Source organism: Haliaeetus leucocephalus, unplaced genomic scaffold (genome assembly GCF_000737465.1).
Source record: "Haliaeetus leucocephalus isolate CR32 unplaced genomic scaffold, Haliaeetus_leucocephalus-4.0 Scaffold290, whole genome shotgun sequence".
Classification (NCBI taxonomy): Eukaryota; Metazoa; Chordata; class Aves; order Accipitriformes; family Accipitridae; genus Haliaeetus; species Haliaeetus leucocephalus.
In genome coordinates this window covers 94,377-109,718 of record NW_010972726.1, presented here as the reverse complement: position 1 = coordinate 109,718, position 15,342 = coordinate 94,377, and the positions used below count along the sequence as shown (strand labels likewise).

Here is a 15,342-nt window from a genome sequence, read left to right as displayed (position 1 = left end):
ATTTTCCTCCGCCATCCCACCTGTGGGGAGTGAGCAAGGGACTGGGTGGGGGCTGCCACATGGGGTCACCCCACCAGACAAGCACACAGAAAATAGGCTGGTATGTGCTTGTGAGGTCTCTGGTGCCTGAGTAGATCATAGGCTGGGAGCTGGCACATGGCTTGTGTAAGTGGTTGTGAGATTACTGATACCTGCGTAGCTGATAGGCCAAGAGTAGCGGCATGGCTTATGTCAGAGCTTGTGAGGTCACTTGTGCCTTTGCATCTCACAGGCAAGCAGATAGCAAGTAGGTGGATATTTGGTGGCCAGCTCACTGGTGCCTGAGTAGCTGATAGGCAAGAGGGAGACATGTGGCTTGGGTATGTACTTGTGTTGTGACTCTGGGCTGAAGAGCTGATAGGCCAGGACCAAGTGCATGGCCCTTATAGGTTCTTGTAAGGTCACCAGAGACAGAGTACTGCACCAGCAAGTACCTGGCAAATGGGTGTACACGTACGTGTGAGGTCACTGGTGCCTGAGTAGCTGATAGAGCAGGAGCTGGCCCATGGCTTGTGTCTGTGCTTATGAGGTCACTCATGCCTGAGTAGCTCATAGGCCTGGAGTAAGCCAATGGCACGTGTAGGTGCTGCTGTTGTCACTGCTGCCTGAGTAGCTGATAGGGCAGGAGCAGGCCCCTAGTTTATGTCAGTGGTTTTGAGGTCATTGGTGTCTGAATAGCCGATAGGCCAGGAGCAGGCCCATGTCAGATGCAGATACTATGACGTCACCTGTGGCTGAGTAGCAGATAGGCTAGGAGTATGCACGTGGCTGTGTATGGATGAACTTGTGATGTCACTGGTGCCTGGAGAGCTGATAGGCCAGGAGCTGGCACGTAGCTTGGGTAGGTGCTTCTGGTGTCACCAAAATAATATTCAGACCACGACCAAACACGGCTTTTTGGAAGAACCATCATTAGCAGAAGTCCATACACCGCGCACACAGTTGTGGCACTGTAACTCAGGCACACGCAGTGGTGGCAGTAGGAGGGGTGTGAGGTCACTGTCAGTATAAATCATGAGCACACAGCGGTGGCTGTGGGAGGATGGCAGTGTTCACGTCACCCATGGCACCCCAAGGCTGTGGGGCTCGGTGCAGGGTGGCCGTGTGCTGTCACAAGGGCATCAGAGGGGACGGGATCCGCCTGGCCCTGTCACTGCGAGGCCGAAGGAGCAGCCCCTGCAGCCCTGGCTGGAGCAGTCGGGGTAGGGGTGGCTCGGGGGCACCGCAGGGATGTGCCTGGGCACGGCGCCAGGAGGAAACCACAGACTTCCTCCGGAGCGTGGGGAGCGCTGCGAGGCCACGTGGGCTGTGGTTTGTGCACCTGCAGGCTGCAGCTCCCGACTCGCCTGCAGGGAATAACGGCCCCTCGGTGACATGCCGAGAGTCAGGGATGTGTCTGAGCCTCTGGGCTGCATGTCTGCTGCCGGGACAGAGACATGTCCCAGCTCCAGCTCATTGGGAGCGACCTTCCGTAGGGCTCTCCAGGGAGGGACGGGTGAGCCAGCGCTGCTGGGATGGGGCTCTGGCCTGGGCTAAGGCCCTTTCCCAGCTGCTGCTCCCAGCAGAGCGGGGTCTGAAGCAGGGGCAGGGGCTGTTTCCTTCCCTTCCTGACACAGCCCCCGGTGCAGTCTCAGCCCTGTGATTCCCATGGCACAGGGGTGGCTGGACACTCGCACCTGGGGCTCTTGGATGTGCCTGGTGCAGGAGATGCTCAGTGCTCCTAGTCCACACGGCACAGTTCAGGGGGTGAAAAACCTGTTCCCCCCCCACAACTGGCCCTGTCTTGTGACGGCCCCCCACCACAGTGACGTGACACCTGTAGCGGAGCCATCTCTCATATATGGTCATGAATGGCGCTGGAGAAGTTCATTGGAGGGCTGGGCTGTGTCGGAGGGGAGATGGCTCCCGATAATGTCTAAAAAGGTGCTGCTGCTTCGATTGGCTCCTCCTGTAGCTGGGCTGGCATCTGCAGAGATATATTGCCCTCCCGTCGTCATTGTCCCCATGAGTCCCCAGGAGCCGTGGCAGGGAATTTAACGTAGCAGGGATGTTCTGGCAGGGCAGGAGGCTCAGGATGGGCACCGAGGGACTCCTGTCCCCTCAGATGCTGTGGCTGCTCCTCTGGGTACAGCTGTGCAGGGGTAAGTGCCAACTCCTTTGTTCCACAGCCCACAGCCAGCAGGTACCAGTGTGGTCATTGGGATTTGTCTGGGAACGGCGTTTCTTTGCAGGTGCTACTGAGATGAGGGGCAGAAGGTGCTCAGGTCCATGGACCCTGTGCCCATCTGGGTGGGCGAGAATATCTCCTTTTCCAGGGCTCCAGTGTTCAGGGCAGCCTGTGCTTGGCTGGATTCATAGACACCCTGTCCTGGGGTACCCCTTTGGCATCCCCTCTTCCCCAGCACTGTACCTCTGGAGCTGGTGGTGGCCTAGCTGGTGATGGCAGCACCCAGAGATGCCCAGGGCACTGCGGAGCTCTAGGGTACCTCGGAGGGATTGTGTGCTGCTCACTGCCCCCTTGGTCCAGGGGACCCCTGACCCCATGAGAGCAGTTTGGACCCCACAGAGAGAAGGGGACCGGGGCTTCTACAGTAGAGAGACATCCTTCCTGGGGAGCTTGGTCCAGTGTCGGGACTGGGCTGACACCAGGGGTAAGGATGGGACATGGGTTGGGGGATCGTCAGCATTATTTCAGTGCTACCTGAGAATGTGAAAAGCCCTGGGGGTGGGGGTGGGTTTGGATGGTGCTGGGGCAGGTGCAGGGTGGTGCTGGAAGCTGCAGGCCTGGGTACAAGGAGCTGTTGAGGGGGTGCCAGGCTGGGGAGTAGAGGGTGCCCAGTGAAGCGCTGGGCAGTGTGTGGGTGGGGACAGGTGGCCGTTGGGATGGGAAGAGCTGCCTTGTGCAGTGGGATGGTGAGTGACCCAGCTGGGCTGGAAATGGGCACCCACAACCTTGCGCAGCCTGTAGGGACAAAAGGGACCCCTGCACTGCACCAGGGACAGCCTGGAGGGGAGAGGGCTCCTACCCCAGTACCTCTGAATCAGCCCAGGTCACGGGTTCCCCCAGACCTGCAGTGCTGAGGTTTGGCACTCTCCTGACCCATCCCATGTTGGTGTTTGAAGGGGCTGCAGAGGTGAGGCTGGTGAATGGCGGCAGGCGCTGTGCTGGAAGAGTGGAGGTGAAACACGGTGGCAAGTGGGGGACTGTGTGTAGTCACTACTGGAGCATGAACGATGCAGTGGTGGTTTGTAAGCAGCTGGGCTGTGGGTCTGCTGTTGGAGCTCCTCAGTATGGATACTTTGGGCCAGGATCTGGCCCCATTTGGATGGATGCTGTTGACTGTAAAGGCACCGAGTCTGCCCTGTCTGACTGCAAACACAGAGGATGGGGTAAACATAACTGTGACCACAGTGAGGATGCTGGAGTGATCTGTTCAGGTAAGGGGACAGCCTGCTGCCTACCTGTGGGTCTGGGATGGGGGAAGGTTCCTTGGCTGTGCCCTCAGGGAGCAACAAGTGGACACCAGAGTAGGGCCCAGCGATGCTGGTCTAACTGCCAGGCTGGGACTGTCATTGCTGATGTCCCCAGTCCTTCGGGAAGGCCCAGAGTGAGCCTACCCCAGGGTGAACTGTCCTTGCCAGAGTGTCTCAGTCACCCTCAGTCAGTGTCTTGGGCTGCAGATGAATCCTCCATCCCTGCCCTGGGGTGTCCATTGGGCTTCATCGATCTCCACCCATTCTGCCAGTTTGCAGCCAACAATGCTGAGGGTCCCTGTGCTGGAAACACCTGGGGGCACTTGCTCGGCACTCCACGCTTTGGAGGAATGGCATGAGATGGCTGATCCTCCTGGGTCATTCCCCTTTGTAGACATGGTTACCTCACCTGAATCAAGTGGTCTTTTCAGAGAGGATGAGTTCTGGGCCCTGGGGAATGGAGCAGGGTGGCCACAAAGCCCTTTCCTGCCTGTGCCCAGGGCTCGGCTGTGTGGACCAGCATTTGCGAGGGTTAGGGGCTTGGCAGCTGCTTGACTCTGGCTGTTTCCTCCTGCACCACCACATGCACAGGCTGGTACTGAGATGTCCCTGGGGCTATGAATAGTCCTGTGGGGACATGACCCTGTGCAGGCAGTGCTGACCCACTGCCCAAGCCCTCCTGCCTGCCCATGGTTCCCCACACTGCCCCATGACACAGGGTCTTTGGCAGCAGTTACTGACCCTCCTCTGTGCCTGCTGTTCTCTGAGAGCTGGCATGGGCCCAGTGGGAGTCTCCTGCCCCTCTGTCCGGCCATCCATCTGGGTTGTGGACACCTCCAGGCAGAGCACTGTGTCCCTGGCTGAGGACAACCTGCCCCCGAGCAGACATCAGAGGGATCTGGACAGGCACCAGGCATGATGGCAGCTGCACCATTTCTGTGCTCTGTGACATCTTCTGCCTAAAATGAACCTTCCAACACCCCAGGAACAGCCCTGGGATCAGAGGGTGCTTCTGGTTGCATCCGGGTGATGGTCCTGCCTGGCCCCAAGCTCTGCAGGGGCTGAGCAGGCTGCAGCAGTCATTATCATCTGGGCCAGTTCTCCTGGATCCAAACTCTCACACTATGGCAGTGCTGGGGAGACCATGCCAGGCAACACAGGGAGCCTTGTGTGGGAGCAGTTTGTCTGAGCAGTACCTGTGGCTGTGAGTCTGTGACAGACACGCAACCTCAAGTGCTCTGATGGTGTAGAGGTGGGGTGTGTGGCGGTCTGGATGTGCCTGTGTCACCAACACCCCCCCAACAACTTCCTCTGGAATGTGCAATGCGCAGTTTGGTCATGGCTTGCTTGAGGATGATGCAGGACATGGGCATTTAACTGCCAGAGGGCTCTGGGAACTCCCAGTTTTTATGTTTTTTTTCCAGGATTTGTCCGGCTGGTGGAAGGGAAGAGACACTGCTCAGGACGTGTGGAGATCCATGACGGGGACCGGTGGAAAACTGTGATTCACACTTTGGTCCCAAAGCTGCTGATGTGGTCTGCAGGGAGTTGCAGTGCGGCGTGGCCCTGCCTGTCGCTGGGCCAGCTCACTTTGGAGAAGGGGTCAGTCCCATCTGGGATGGAGAGCTGCAGTGTGTGGGGAATGAATCCCGCCTCATCTCCTGCCGCAGAGGGTCCTCCAGGGACCAGCCCTGCACCCACGCGAACAGCGCTGTTGTCACCTGCACACGTAAGGACTCAGGGAGGTGTTGAACACCAGGGCTGTGCCAGGGGTTGGGGAACAGAGCAAGGACCGTGCTGGGCCAGGTGTGAGGACAGGAGGGATGATGGGATTGTCTGCAGCATGAAAATAGTGCAGAAGGAGAAGGCATGCTGTCCCTCTGGCCTCTCCGCCGGCTGCTGAGGGTACACGAGCACCAATCCACCCTCTCTCCTCCTCCTCTGTCCCCAGCATACACAGGATTCAGGCTGGTGAACGGCAGCACAGCGTGTGCAGGGAGGGTAGAGGTCCAGGTGTCGGGGACCTGGGGGAGCCTCTGTGCCTCCCGCTGGGATCTCTCGGATGCCCACGTTCTCTGTCGTCAACTCAACTGTGGGTTTGCTGAGTCCATTCCTGGAGGAGAGCATTTTGGGAGAGAGACTGGCCCCATCTGGAGAGACTCATTCCACTGTGACGGGACAGAAGCCCATCTGGGACAGTGCCCAGTGATCACCCTGGGAGCCTCACCATGCTCCCACGGGAACAACGCTGTTGTCGTTTGCTCAGGTGAGTGATGGAAAAATGCTGCATTAACTCCATTTGCCCTTTGTGTGTGATGTGGCCACACAAACCAGGGGTCCCACGACAGTACCAGGCTGAATTTCTCCCTGGAGAAACCCTGGCTTCCCCAGGAGCCATCTGGAGGGCTTTGCCTGCTTAGAGTGACCGCTATACTTTGGGAGAGCTGAGGGCTGAATGGAGGCAGGCATCTGCCCCCAGGGCAGTGGCATAGGCCCCATCACCACCACCAGGCCTGGGCTCCTCCGTTCTCCTACTGTGGGAAAAGCCCAGAGCAGGGCTGTGGTCCATCCCTCTGGCTGCAGACAACTGCATCCCATCCCCAGAGAGAGCTCTGCAGAGCCTCATCCCACCACCCAGGAAGCAGGTGCCTGGGTGCCCCCAGCAGCAGCAGACCTGGGTGTGAGCTGCAGAGAGGATTTTGCCCTCGCTTCTCATCAGCAAAAGGCTCAATCTTGTTGTGTTTGGTCGGAAAATCCCCCCTCGCCCTGCTCCCTGAAGGATGCCATGCTCCCTGGTGCCACCAATGGCTGTGGCATCTCTGCTCTCCCCAGGCTCAGCCAGCTTTGCATCCCTGCGGCTGGTGGGTGGAGAGAGCCGGTGCGACGGACGAGTGGAGATCTTCCAGCATGGGACGTGGGGCAGAGTCCTGGATGACCAGTGGGACGTGCAGGAGGCCAGTGTGGTGTGCCGGCAGCTGCGGTGTGGAGAGGCAGGGACAGCCTACAACCCCCCAAAGCCTGAGCGAGGGACGGGTCCCGTGGGGCTGCAAGGCGTCTGGTGTGCAGGGCACGAGGCCAGCCTGGCCTTCTGCAACACCTCCCTGCTCGAGAGTGCACCGGCGGCAGGGGTAGCAGAGGATGTGGGAGTCATTTGCTGGGGTGAGCGGCGCTGCACGGGCACCCCAGGTGATGGGGTGGGTGGGCAGCCAGCCCCTGACAGCAACTGGGGTTTCTACCCACTACAGGGAGCCGGAGGGTCCGGCTGGTGAATGGGACCGGGCGCTGTGCTGGGAGAGTGGAGATCTACTACCAGGGCATCTGGGGGACTGTCTGTGACGATGGCTGGGACCTGTCTGATGCCACCGTCGTTTGTCACCAGCTGGGCTGTGGAGGGGCAGTGGAGGCAGCCGGCTCCGCTCAGTCTGGGGAAGGCTCCGGGCAGATCTGGCTGGATGGCGTGAACTGCTCTGGGGCCGAAGCTGCTCTCTGGGACTGCCCTGCCAGGCCCTGGGGGCAGCACGACTGCGGGCACAAAGAGGATGCGGGAGTCATCTGCTCAGGTCTGTGGCGGGAGCTGTAGAGGGAACCTGGCTCTTGCAGAGGCCAGGACACAAGGAGAGACGGGCATGGCCAAGGCTGTCCCTGGCTGCCTCTGAGCTCCTGCCCGAGCATGTCCTGTGGACACCCATGCACGGGTACCCTCAGTCCCACTGAGGGTCCCTGGGGAGCTCAGCCATCCCTGAGGGTTTGCAGGAAGGGCAGGGGTGTCTGTCCATCAGGGACTTCTCTCTACCTTTGGGTGCAAGGGGGATGTACTGGCCATGGCCCTACCCAGCTGTGGGCCTGGGGGGTGCAGAGGTGTCCTGGCTCCCACAGCCTCAGACCAGCCTGTTCCCTCTTGGTACTTTTCTTCCCAGAGTTCATGGCCCTGAGGCTGGAGAACAGTGATGGCTGCTCCGGGCGCCTGCAGGTTTTCTACAACGGAACGTGGGGCAGCATTTGCTCCAACTTGATGACTCTCGACACGGTGTCACTGGCATGCAAGGAGCTGGGCTGCGGGAACGGAGGATCCCTGGAAACACAGCTGCCTTCTGGCAATATGTCTGGCCCTACGTGGCTGGATAAGGTGCGGTGTGGGGAGAAAACCAGCTCCTTCTGGCAGTGTCCCTCTGCTCCCTGGAACCCACAGTCATGTGAAGACCCAGAAGAGGAGGCCCACATCACCTGCAATGGTAACTCTGAGCCACCTGGGCACCCCAGTGTCACTCTAGCTCCTGCTCCCTGTTGAGCACAGCCAAATGCGGAAAAAGAGCTTGGAGGGGCTTTTCCTTTCCATGTCAGTCCCTTCTGCTGCTGGTGGCAGAAAAGCGATCACAGCCACACACGTCCAGCAGCAGTTGCCACCCAGGTTGCCAGCAGCGCCTGGGGGAGGCAGAGGCATCTCCAGGTGAGGTCTCAGAAGAGACCAGACAGGGTTCAGAAGAGCCTCCCCTCCATAGACACGCTCCTGCTGCTCTGTTAAACAGGGACCTTTTGGGGCTGAGCAGTCGGGGTCCCCCCACAGTCCTGTGCTTGTCCCCTCAATGACCAGGGTTCAGTTGCTGCTGTTATCAAGATGGCAGAGGGAGGCACAAGCAGAGCTCAGCCCTGCTCTCTTCTGCACGATCTCCCAAACCAGCCCTTTCACCACAGTGTTTCCTTCTTCAGGGAGACGCCCAGAAATGCCCTCGATCCCGCTGGCCCCGTGCCCCAACTCCACGAGCTGCACAGGTAGGGAGCTGCTCGTCTGTGGATGCTTCTTGTCTGGCAGGGCTCTGCCTGCTGTCTCCGTGCCATGGGAGGTCTTTGCCTTCTCCAGACAGGGAGAAGATTCGTGCCGTGGGAGGTGAGGACAGGTGCTCGGGCAGAGTGGAGGTCTGGCACCGTGGCTCTTGGGGGACGGTGTGCGACGACTCCTGGGACATGCGGGATGCTGAGGTGGCGTGCAGGCAGCTGGGCTGTGGCCCCGCGGTGTCTGCCCTGCATGAGGCTGCGTTTGGGATGGGGACGGGCCCCATCTGGCTGGAGCAGGTGGAGTGCCGTGGGACAGAGCTGTCTCTGCAGGACTGCTGGGCCCGGCCTGGGGATGGCGGTGCTTGCCGGCACAAGGAAGATGCTGGTGTGAACTGCTCAGGTGAGTGGCAGGGCTGGGACCCCTTGCTCAGGGGGAAGGCCTTTTGCCCCCTTGGTCCTGGCATGGCCCCTGACCTCCCAAGAGCAAGAACATTCCTGTGGAGTGCAGGAGCCTGGTGCCAAGTGGGGAGCAGCCTTGGTGGAACTGGATGTGTTCTGGCCATTGCCCGTGGGGCCCTGCAGCCCCAGGGTTATCCCCTGGGCTATCTGTGCCATCCTGCCTGCCACCCGGAGCAGAGGCACTGAGCCCTTTCCCGGCCTCTCTTTCTAGCACTATAGGAGAGGCAATTTGGGTGGGATGTGTCAGGGACATCCACAGACACACACACGGTGTGTTGGGGAGGAGGCTCCCCGGTACCCACATACCCACCCTCTCAGCCCAGCTCTCCTTTTTCTCCTCTGCAGCTACACCCAGGACAGCAGCATCCCCACCCCGAGCAGGTAACTTGTCTTCCCCCCGGATCTGGGTATCCCCAGGGCCAGACTGTGACCCACAGCTGGGTGGAAGGGGCTCCTTGCTGAGGTGTGAAACTCCCAGGAGAAGGCACTGGTCTGGTGGTGAGGGGGCTAGGGAAGGTTGTCATTTACTCATCAGGGTAGCAGCTTCTCCATCGCTCATCCCTGGGGCCCTCCATCCCCTGCTGCCTTGTGTGATGGGGGTCAGGAATGGTGCTTTTTCCCCCTCACCCAGGCCTGCTGCTGGCCTTTCCATATTCTTGCCCACACAGATTCCCCCCAGGGCCGTCTGAGTGGCAGCGGGAGAGTCTCAGTGCCCGTCATCATCTGCATCATCCTGGGGGCCCTTCTCTGCCTGCTCCTGGCCCTCCTGGCTGGGCAAGCACTAAGCACCAGGGCTGGGTGCAGAGGTTGGTCTTTCCACAGCAGTCCCAGGGGGAAATACCTCCTGGAAGGGCTGCGGGGTGTCAGTGAGGGGCACAGGCAGAGCTGGGGGGTGAGACTGTGTGCTGCCACCTGTCCCATGCACCACCCCATTGAGTGCTTGGCTGTGGGGCACCAGCAGCAAGGGGTGGAGAGAGCCCAGAGGCGGGGGGAGGTAGCGATGGGGCAAGGGAAGAAATGGAAGAGCGGGGCTGGGGGAAATGTGAGCAGAAGGGAGATGGCCAAGGCTGACAATGCTCTGGGTAGTGCTGGGGGGGGACTCTGGGACAAGGAAGATGATGGGAGGAGTGCAGGGCAGAAGGGTCCATCCCCGTGGTGTCAGGCCTCCAGGCTGTCCCCTCTGCCCAGCCCTGCCCACCCCCTGAATACTCTAGACCCATGGGGCAGCTAGGGGAAAGCTCCAAGTGGAAGAAACATGGGAGCTGCTCCAGGGTCAGACAAGGGGTGCATGACCCTGGGGCCAGAGGGGCATGAGCATTGTCTCCGAAAGGATGATGCGAGGGTGACACTGCCCCAGATAATCTCCACAGTGATGTTGCCCTCACTGGGGATGTGGCAGCTGTGCCTGGACAGTGCAGTGGGGCTGTGCCATCGGGCCAGTCCTGGGCTGGCCCAAGAAACAGGTTTGGGGCAGCGCAGTGTGATCCCATTGCCCCTCTGCCTGTCCCTCTGCCAGCCCTACCTCTGTCCCCAGGCTCCAGGAGTGCTCAGGAGCCCTTCCCTGAGGCCCTGTACGAGGAGATTGGTTACAGCCCAGCGTGGGAGAAGCAGGCGAGGTTTGGTCGCTCAGGTGGGGGTGGGTCCTCCCTGGAGGCAAATCTGCAGGACCCTTTCCCCTGGCCCCAACCCTGGGCTGATTCCCTGAAGCCCCCCAGCCCACGGCCCCCCTGGGGCCACATGGTCTGTGGGGAGACCATCCAGGTCCTGGGCCTGGAACGGGAGCTTTCTCCCAAACAAACAGCTTTGCCTGTCCCAGCTGGACAGCCCCTCTCTTCCTGCCCCTGCACCCCAAGGACACCCGCGGAGTGAGGGAAGGGGCTGTGCTAGGGCAGCTCTGGGAGCACCTTTGAGACAGGGTTTGCCCCAGGGAGGCAGGGTGATTTCCCAGCCCTCCTCCCCACGCAGCCCCAGCTCTGTGGGTCCCCCTTCCCCAGCAGCACTGACCACGAGCCAGGTCAGTGGGGCTTGCTCCATAACACCCACTGTGCATCTCTCCAGGCTCCTATTCAGAGGAGTCCCTGACCCAGCTGCAGTCCTACCCTGGGGTCAGCGAGGAGGAGGATGGTCTGGGATCAGCAGCAGGTAACAGAGGCAAGAAGGAGTTGATCTCCCTGAAGACATGTGATGGACAGAGGTGTCACTCAGTGTCACCGCTGGAGATGGGGAGGACATGGGGGTCTCCTGTGGTGCTGCCAATACCCGTGTCTCAGCCCTGTGTCCCTGCACATCTTCGCTCTGCTCTGCAGGATGTACCTTCTCACTGTCACCAGCTCCCCTCTCTTTTCAGATGTTCTTGTCCCACCTGGAGGTGACCCAGCAGATGGTTATGATGATGCCAGGGAGGTTTCTGATCCCACGGAGGATGTTGCCCCTGGGCAGGGAGAGAGGGAAATGCCCAGGGAGCCAGAGGAGGGAGCAGAGCCCAGGGATGCACCCGGAGGTGAGAGGGAAATTTAGCACTGCTGGTTCCTGGGGTTCCAACCCTGGGGCCACCCAAGTCACTGCTGTCCTGAGACCCCAGCCTCCTGGGAAGGGGGAACCTGTCCCAGGCGTTTTCCTTGGAGGGACTAGGGGTAGGAGAAGGAGCTGAATGTGGTGAGGAGCAGGGAGGAAGATGCTGTACAGACCCCATGGGCCGAACTGCATTGTCCTGCCTTGCTGCTTGCAGGGGCCAGCCTGCGCTCCTGGACAAGTGCTGGGGTGCCTGGAGCTGAAGGAGACACGTGGCCCCTGTCCCTGGGGAGCATGGGCTATGATGATGCTGAAGAGGTGTCTCTGGCACATCCCCCTGAGGACACAATGGCTGTGACACCGGAGCTCTGTGCACAACAGTCCCCGAGCCCAAGGCCATGAGAGCCCATCCCTGCTGTGCAGCTGGGTGCAGCCAGGAGGGAGAAGAGGTCTGTGGAGCTGGGAGAGCCACGAGCACCAGGGAACCATCTCCCTTGTCCCACGGGCAACAGAAAGCGCCTGGAGTTTCCTCTATTTTTATTCCCATTTTTATGCTGTGCATCATCTTTGTTCATAATAGAACAGCTGTGTTCAGCTTTGACCCGGAGCTGGTGCTTGCCTGCCCAAGTGTCAGGGCATCTTCCTGAGGCTGGTCAGGAGGAGCAGAGAACAAAGTCATGGAAGTGGGGAAATGGGCATGTCTCAGGGACAGCAGGCTTGGGGTCAGGCTGTGAAGCAGTGAGAGCCCATGGTCCCTGGGGAATAATCCTGCTGACAGAGACATTTCCATCCTACTGGCCACAGGCAGTTTCTAGTCAAAATGGCTCTCTGATAGGTTCCGTGATGCACCTCAGTTTGAGCACCCATTTCCTCGCCCTAGGGTTTCCCAGCTGCTCTTTGCCCCAGGCAGGGCCTGGGCCATGCTGGTCCCACAGTGCAGAGGCCATGACAGAGCTGCCGTGTCAGGGTAAGCCCTGGGCTGTGGCCCCACAGAAGTGAGCCCTGAGGTGGCCACAGTGCCCTGAACATCCCAGCCAGCCCCAGGGGGGAACATGGCCCATGGATTACCTCCCACCATGGTTAGGAGGCAGCTCTGCTCCCCACTGCCCCAGCACAAGGTGCAGAGCTGCTTTCTGGGACACACGGGGCTGGGATTCCCTCTCCTCATGCTCTGCCAGGACCCCAGTCTCCATGGGCTGCTCCTGCTGCCTTGGGCCCTCGCAGACCCTGAGCACTCTTGTCAAGGCACTGAGCTGCCTTCTTTCTGAGCAGAGGCTGTAAGGCCCCACGGCAGCCCTTGAACCCCCTCCTCCTGCTCTCCTCCAGCCCCCTGCCCTCCTGCTGCCTCACCAGGGATGTCAGTTTGGATTTGTGTCAGGGCAGTACTTGTGTGCAGGCACAGAAGAGAGGGAAGCAACGGTGATGGGGGCACCTTTCCCCCAGCACTGTTGGAGGGCTGGGGGGATGAAGAAAAGATCCCCAGGAGATGTGTGCTGCAGCCAGAAGCCATGGTCCAGCCTCTGGCCTGGAGAAGGGCTCATCTGGGAGGATGCTCACGTGGGCACATTTCCATGGCAGAGGAGATTTTGTGTCCCTCCCCTAAAAGAGGCACTGCTGGGAGCTGAGCCAGGGTTCCTCTCCCTTGGCTGTGGCTTTCACCTGCCCCAGTGCCCATGGGCAGAGAAACCTCTTATGCAGGAACCAGGCGGGGAGAAGGGTTTGACACCTGGGCAGGACCTGGTGCCCAAACTTCCCTCCCTGCTCCTGCTGGTGGGTCTCCACACCCCTCTGGCACTTCCCCAAAAGGCTCCTCTGCTGCGGGTTGGAAGGTGCATTGGCTGTCTGTGGCAGGGTTCCCTTTGGGGAGTTGGTGGAGCTCAGTACTGCTGCAAGCAGCAGGATCTGGCCCTAGAGGAGAAGCGGGGAGGAGGTGGCTGTCACCAGCACCCTCTCCCACTTCAGCATTGCCCCATTCCCTGCTGGGAGCTCCTCCACCCCTGTGGTGATCCTGGGGGGATCTGGGAGAAGCCAAGACTCACAGATTCCTCTGCCCCATACCCCAGAGACTTCCTGCTGGCAGACCCCATGGGAGAGCAGCGTTCCCAAGGTGAGACCCCCACGGTGATGGGTGACATACATGGGCACTGCAAGCACAGCCTCCATCCCCTGGAAAACTCCCATGGGGGCAAGCTCCAGCCCTGCATCTCAGAGAAGTAAGGTATAAAAGTGAAGTAAAGAAGGGGGGAGTGTTATCTTCTGAACACAGGATGGTGGGGCTATGGACAGTATGGACACTGACGTGCAGACTCAAGGTGCTCCAAGTGGGGACTGGGGAGAAGAGGCCAGTGCCTGTCCTGTGCCACCTCACTGCCAGCTCTGCCCTCCCACAGGGGTAATATTTCTCCCTTACTCTGGCACCTGGCAGACATTTTCCTCTTCCTCCTTGGGGAGATGAGCCACAGGCCTGTGTGTGCTTGAGGGGGGCAGCACGCCTGAGCAGGAAGAGCCTGTTTCATGGCATCTGGGGACCTGAACAGTCTGGCATTGCAGGCTGGGTCCATTCTCTGCAGCAAAGCAAGATTGTTGCTGTACCCCAAATCTGTGGTTGTTCCTGCAGCTCCCGAGGACCTGCCTGAGGGGGGGTCACAGTGAGACCCCCAAGTCTCAGCACTGCAACCCCCATGCTGGGCAGAGCTTGGCTGTTTAAAGCCCATAGGAGAACAGCCTTATTTCTTTGAGTTTTGGCTCACCAGGGTGCTGGGCACCCTGCAGTGAGAATCCATGTCTCATGCCCCATTTTGGTTGTGGGGGTTATTGCCAGAGGAGCAGCCGAGGCACCATCTCCTGGCCCTCACTGCCTGTGCACGGCTGTGGACAGACCTGTGACTCCCTGATCCTACCAGCACAGGGTGGACGGAGTCACCACACACCCCAGGAGCAAGAGGTGGGCACCGGCCCCACCAGTCCCACCTCTGCAGGGCTGTGCCTGACCTCAGCAGATCCAGGTTCCCTGAGCTGAGGCTCTGCTCAAGCCAGTGGCGATGGTGGAAGGAAGACTCCAGCTGAGAGTCCCACAGCCCTGCCCAGCTCACAGCCAAGCCCTTGGTGGGCAGGGCAGGCCCACAGGGCCTGGAGAGGAGCAGTGCCCAAGCTCCAGCCCACACCTGCCTGAGGCTGGGCAGTCAGGGCAAAAGCACCACCCCTGGAGATGCCAGGGATTGAACCCAGGACCTCCCACATGCGAAGCGGGCGCTCTTCCACTGAGCTACATCCCCTTGATGCCTGCTAGTAGGAGAGACGCTCTTCTCCTGTGATGTGTCTATGACAAGGGGAACAGTCTGTGCACCATCGAGAATGGCAAAGAGGAGAGAGACAGGGTCTTTGCAGAGACCCCCTCAAAGGAGAGATGCCAAGTGCTGTGGAGCAGGGAAGGAGGGATGGCTGGAGACCACCCCAAAGAAGCACTGAATGGAGAGTCCTGTCCAGGGGAAGGCTGGGGGCTTGCAGTGCAAGAGGAAGGCTCATTCTAACCTGCAGATCTGCAGCTACAGTGCACGGGCAGTGCTCTGGCAAGAGGTGAAGGAGCAAGTTGGGCCACGGCAGGCTGGAAGAAGGCAGGCAGGCAGTCTCTGCAAAAATCTACAGGAGACAATCGTTGCTGAAGCCCGGGGTTGAACCAGGGACCTTTAGATCTTCAGTCTAACGCTCTCCCAGCTGAGCTACTTCAGCCCTGCCCCAGCAGCCCTTGTCCCAGTTCCTCTGCCAGGCCACAGGCTGACACACACATGAAGAGAGCTCCTTGGGGACATTCCCAGGGAAAAGCTGTGCCCAGTGTCGGGCAGAGGGGACCTGGCCTCTCCCTGCCTCCATGGCCAGGTAGACTCCAGGTGTGGGGTGGGTGCCAGCTTACAGTGGGAGTGCCAAGATATGTGTCGGGCCTCAGTTACAAAGGTGAGTGGTGAAGGCAAGTGGGCAGGCCAGGCACAGGCAGCTGCCAAAGCTGAAGGTGGAAGAAGGGTGGGGTTGGTGGAAGACCTCTCTCATAGGGAAGAGAGGGCCCAGGGGAGGCAGAGCTTTTGCTGGTGC

At 60.0% G+C, this 15,342-nt stretch overlaps 1 protein-coding gene and 2 non-coding genes across 3 annotated transcripts; 1 reads left to right on the top strand and 2 right to left on the bottom strand.

Annotated features, from left to right (window-relative positions):
• The first annotated feature begins 3,146 nt into the window (after positions 1-3,146).
• Positions 3,147-11,658, top strand: LOC104833463 (antigen WC1.1-like). The gene is given in 13 exon segments (XM_010570120.1): positions 3,147-3,477; positions 4,938-4,991; positions 4,994-5,242; positions 5,465-5,779; positions 6,346-6,672; positions 6,759-7,073; positions 7,431-7,745; positions 8,372-8,686; positions 9,414-9,551; positions 10,280-10,375; positions 10,804-10,887; positions 11,093-11,245; positions 11,474-11,658. Coding segments are annotated over 13 exon segments (2,877 nt in total).
• Positions 11,659-14,459: 2,801 nt separating this feature from the next.
• On the bottom strand, positions 14,460-14,531 carry TRNAA-CGC. The gene has a single exon. It is a non-coding gene; the product is annotated as a tRNA-Ala (tRNA).
• Positions 14,532-14,912: 381 nt separating this feature from the next.
• On the bottom strand, positions 14,913-14,985 carry TRNAF-GAA. The gene has a single exon. It is a non-coding gene; the product is annotated as a tRNA-Phe (tRNA).
• Between the last annotated feature and the right edge of the window lie 357 nt (positions 14,986-15,342).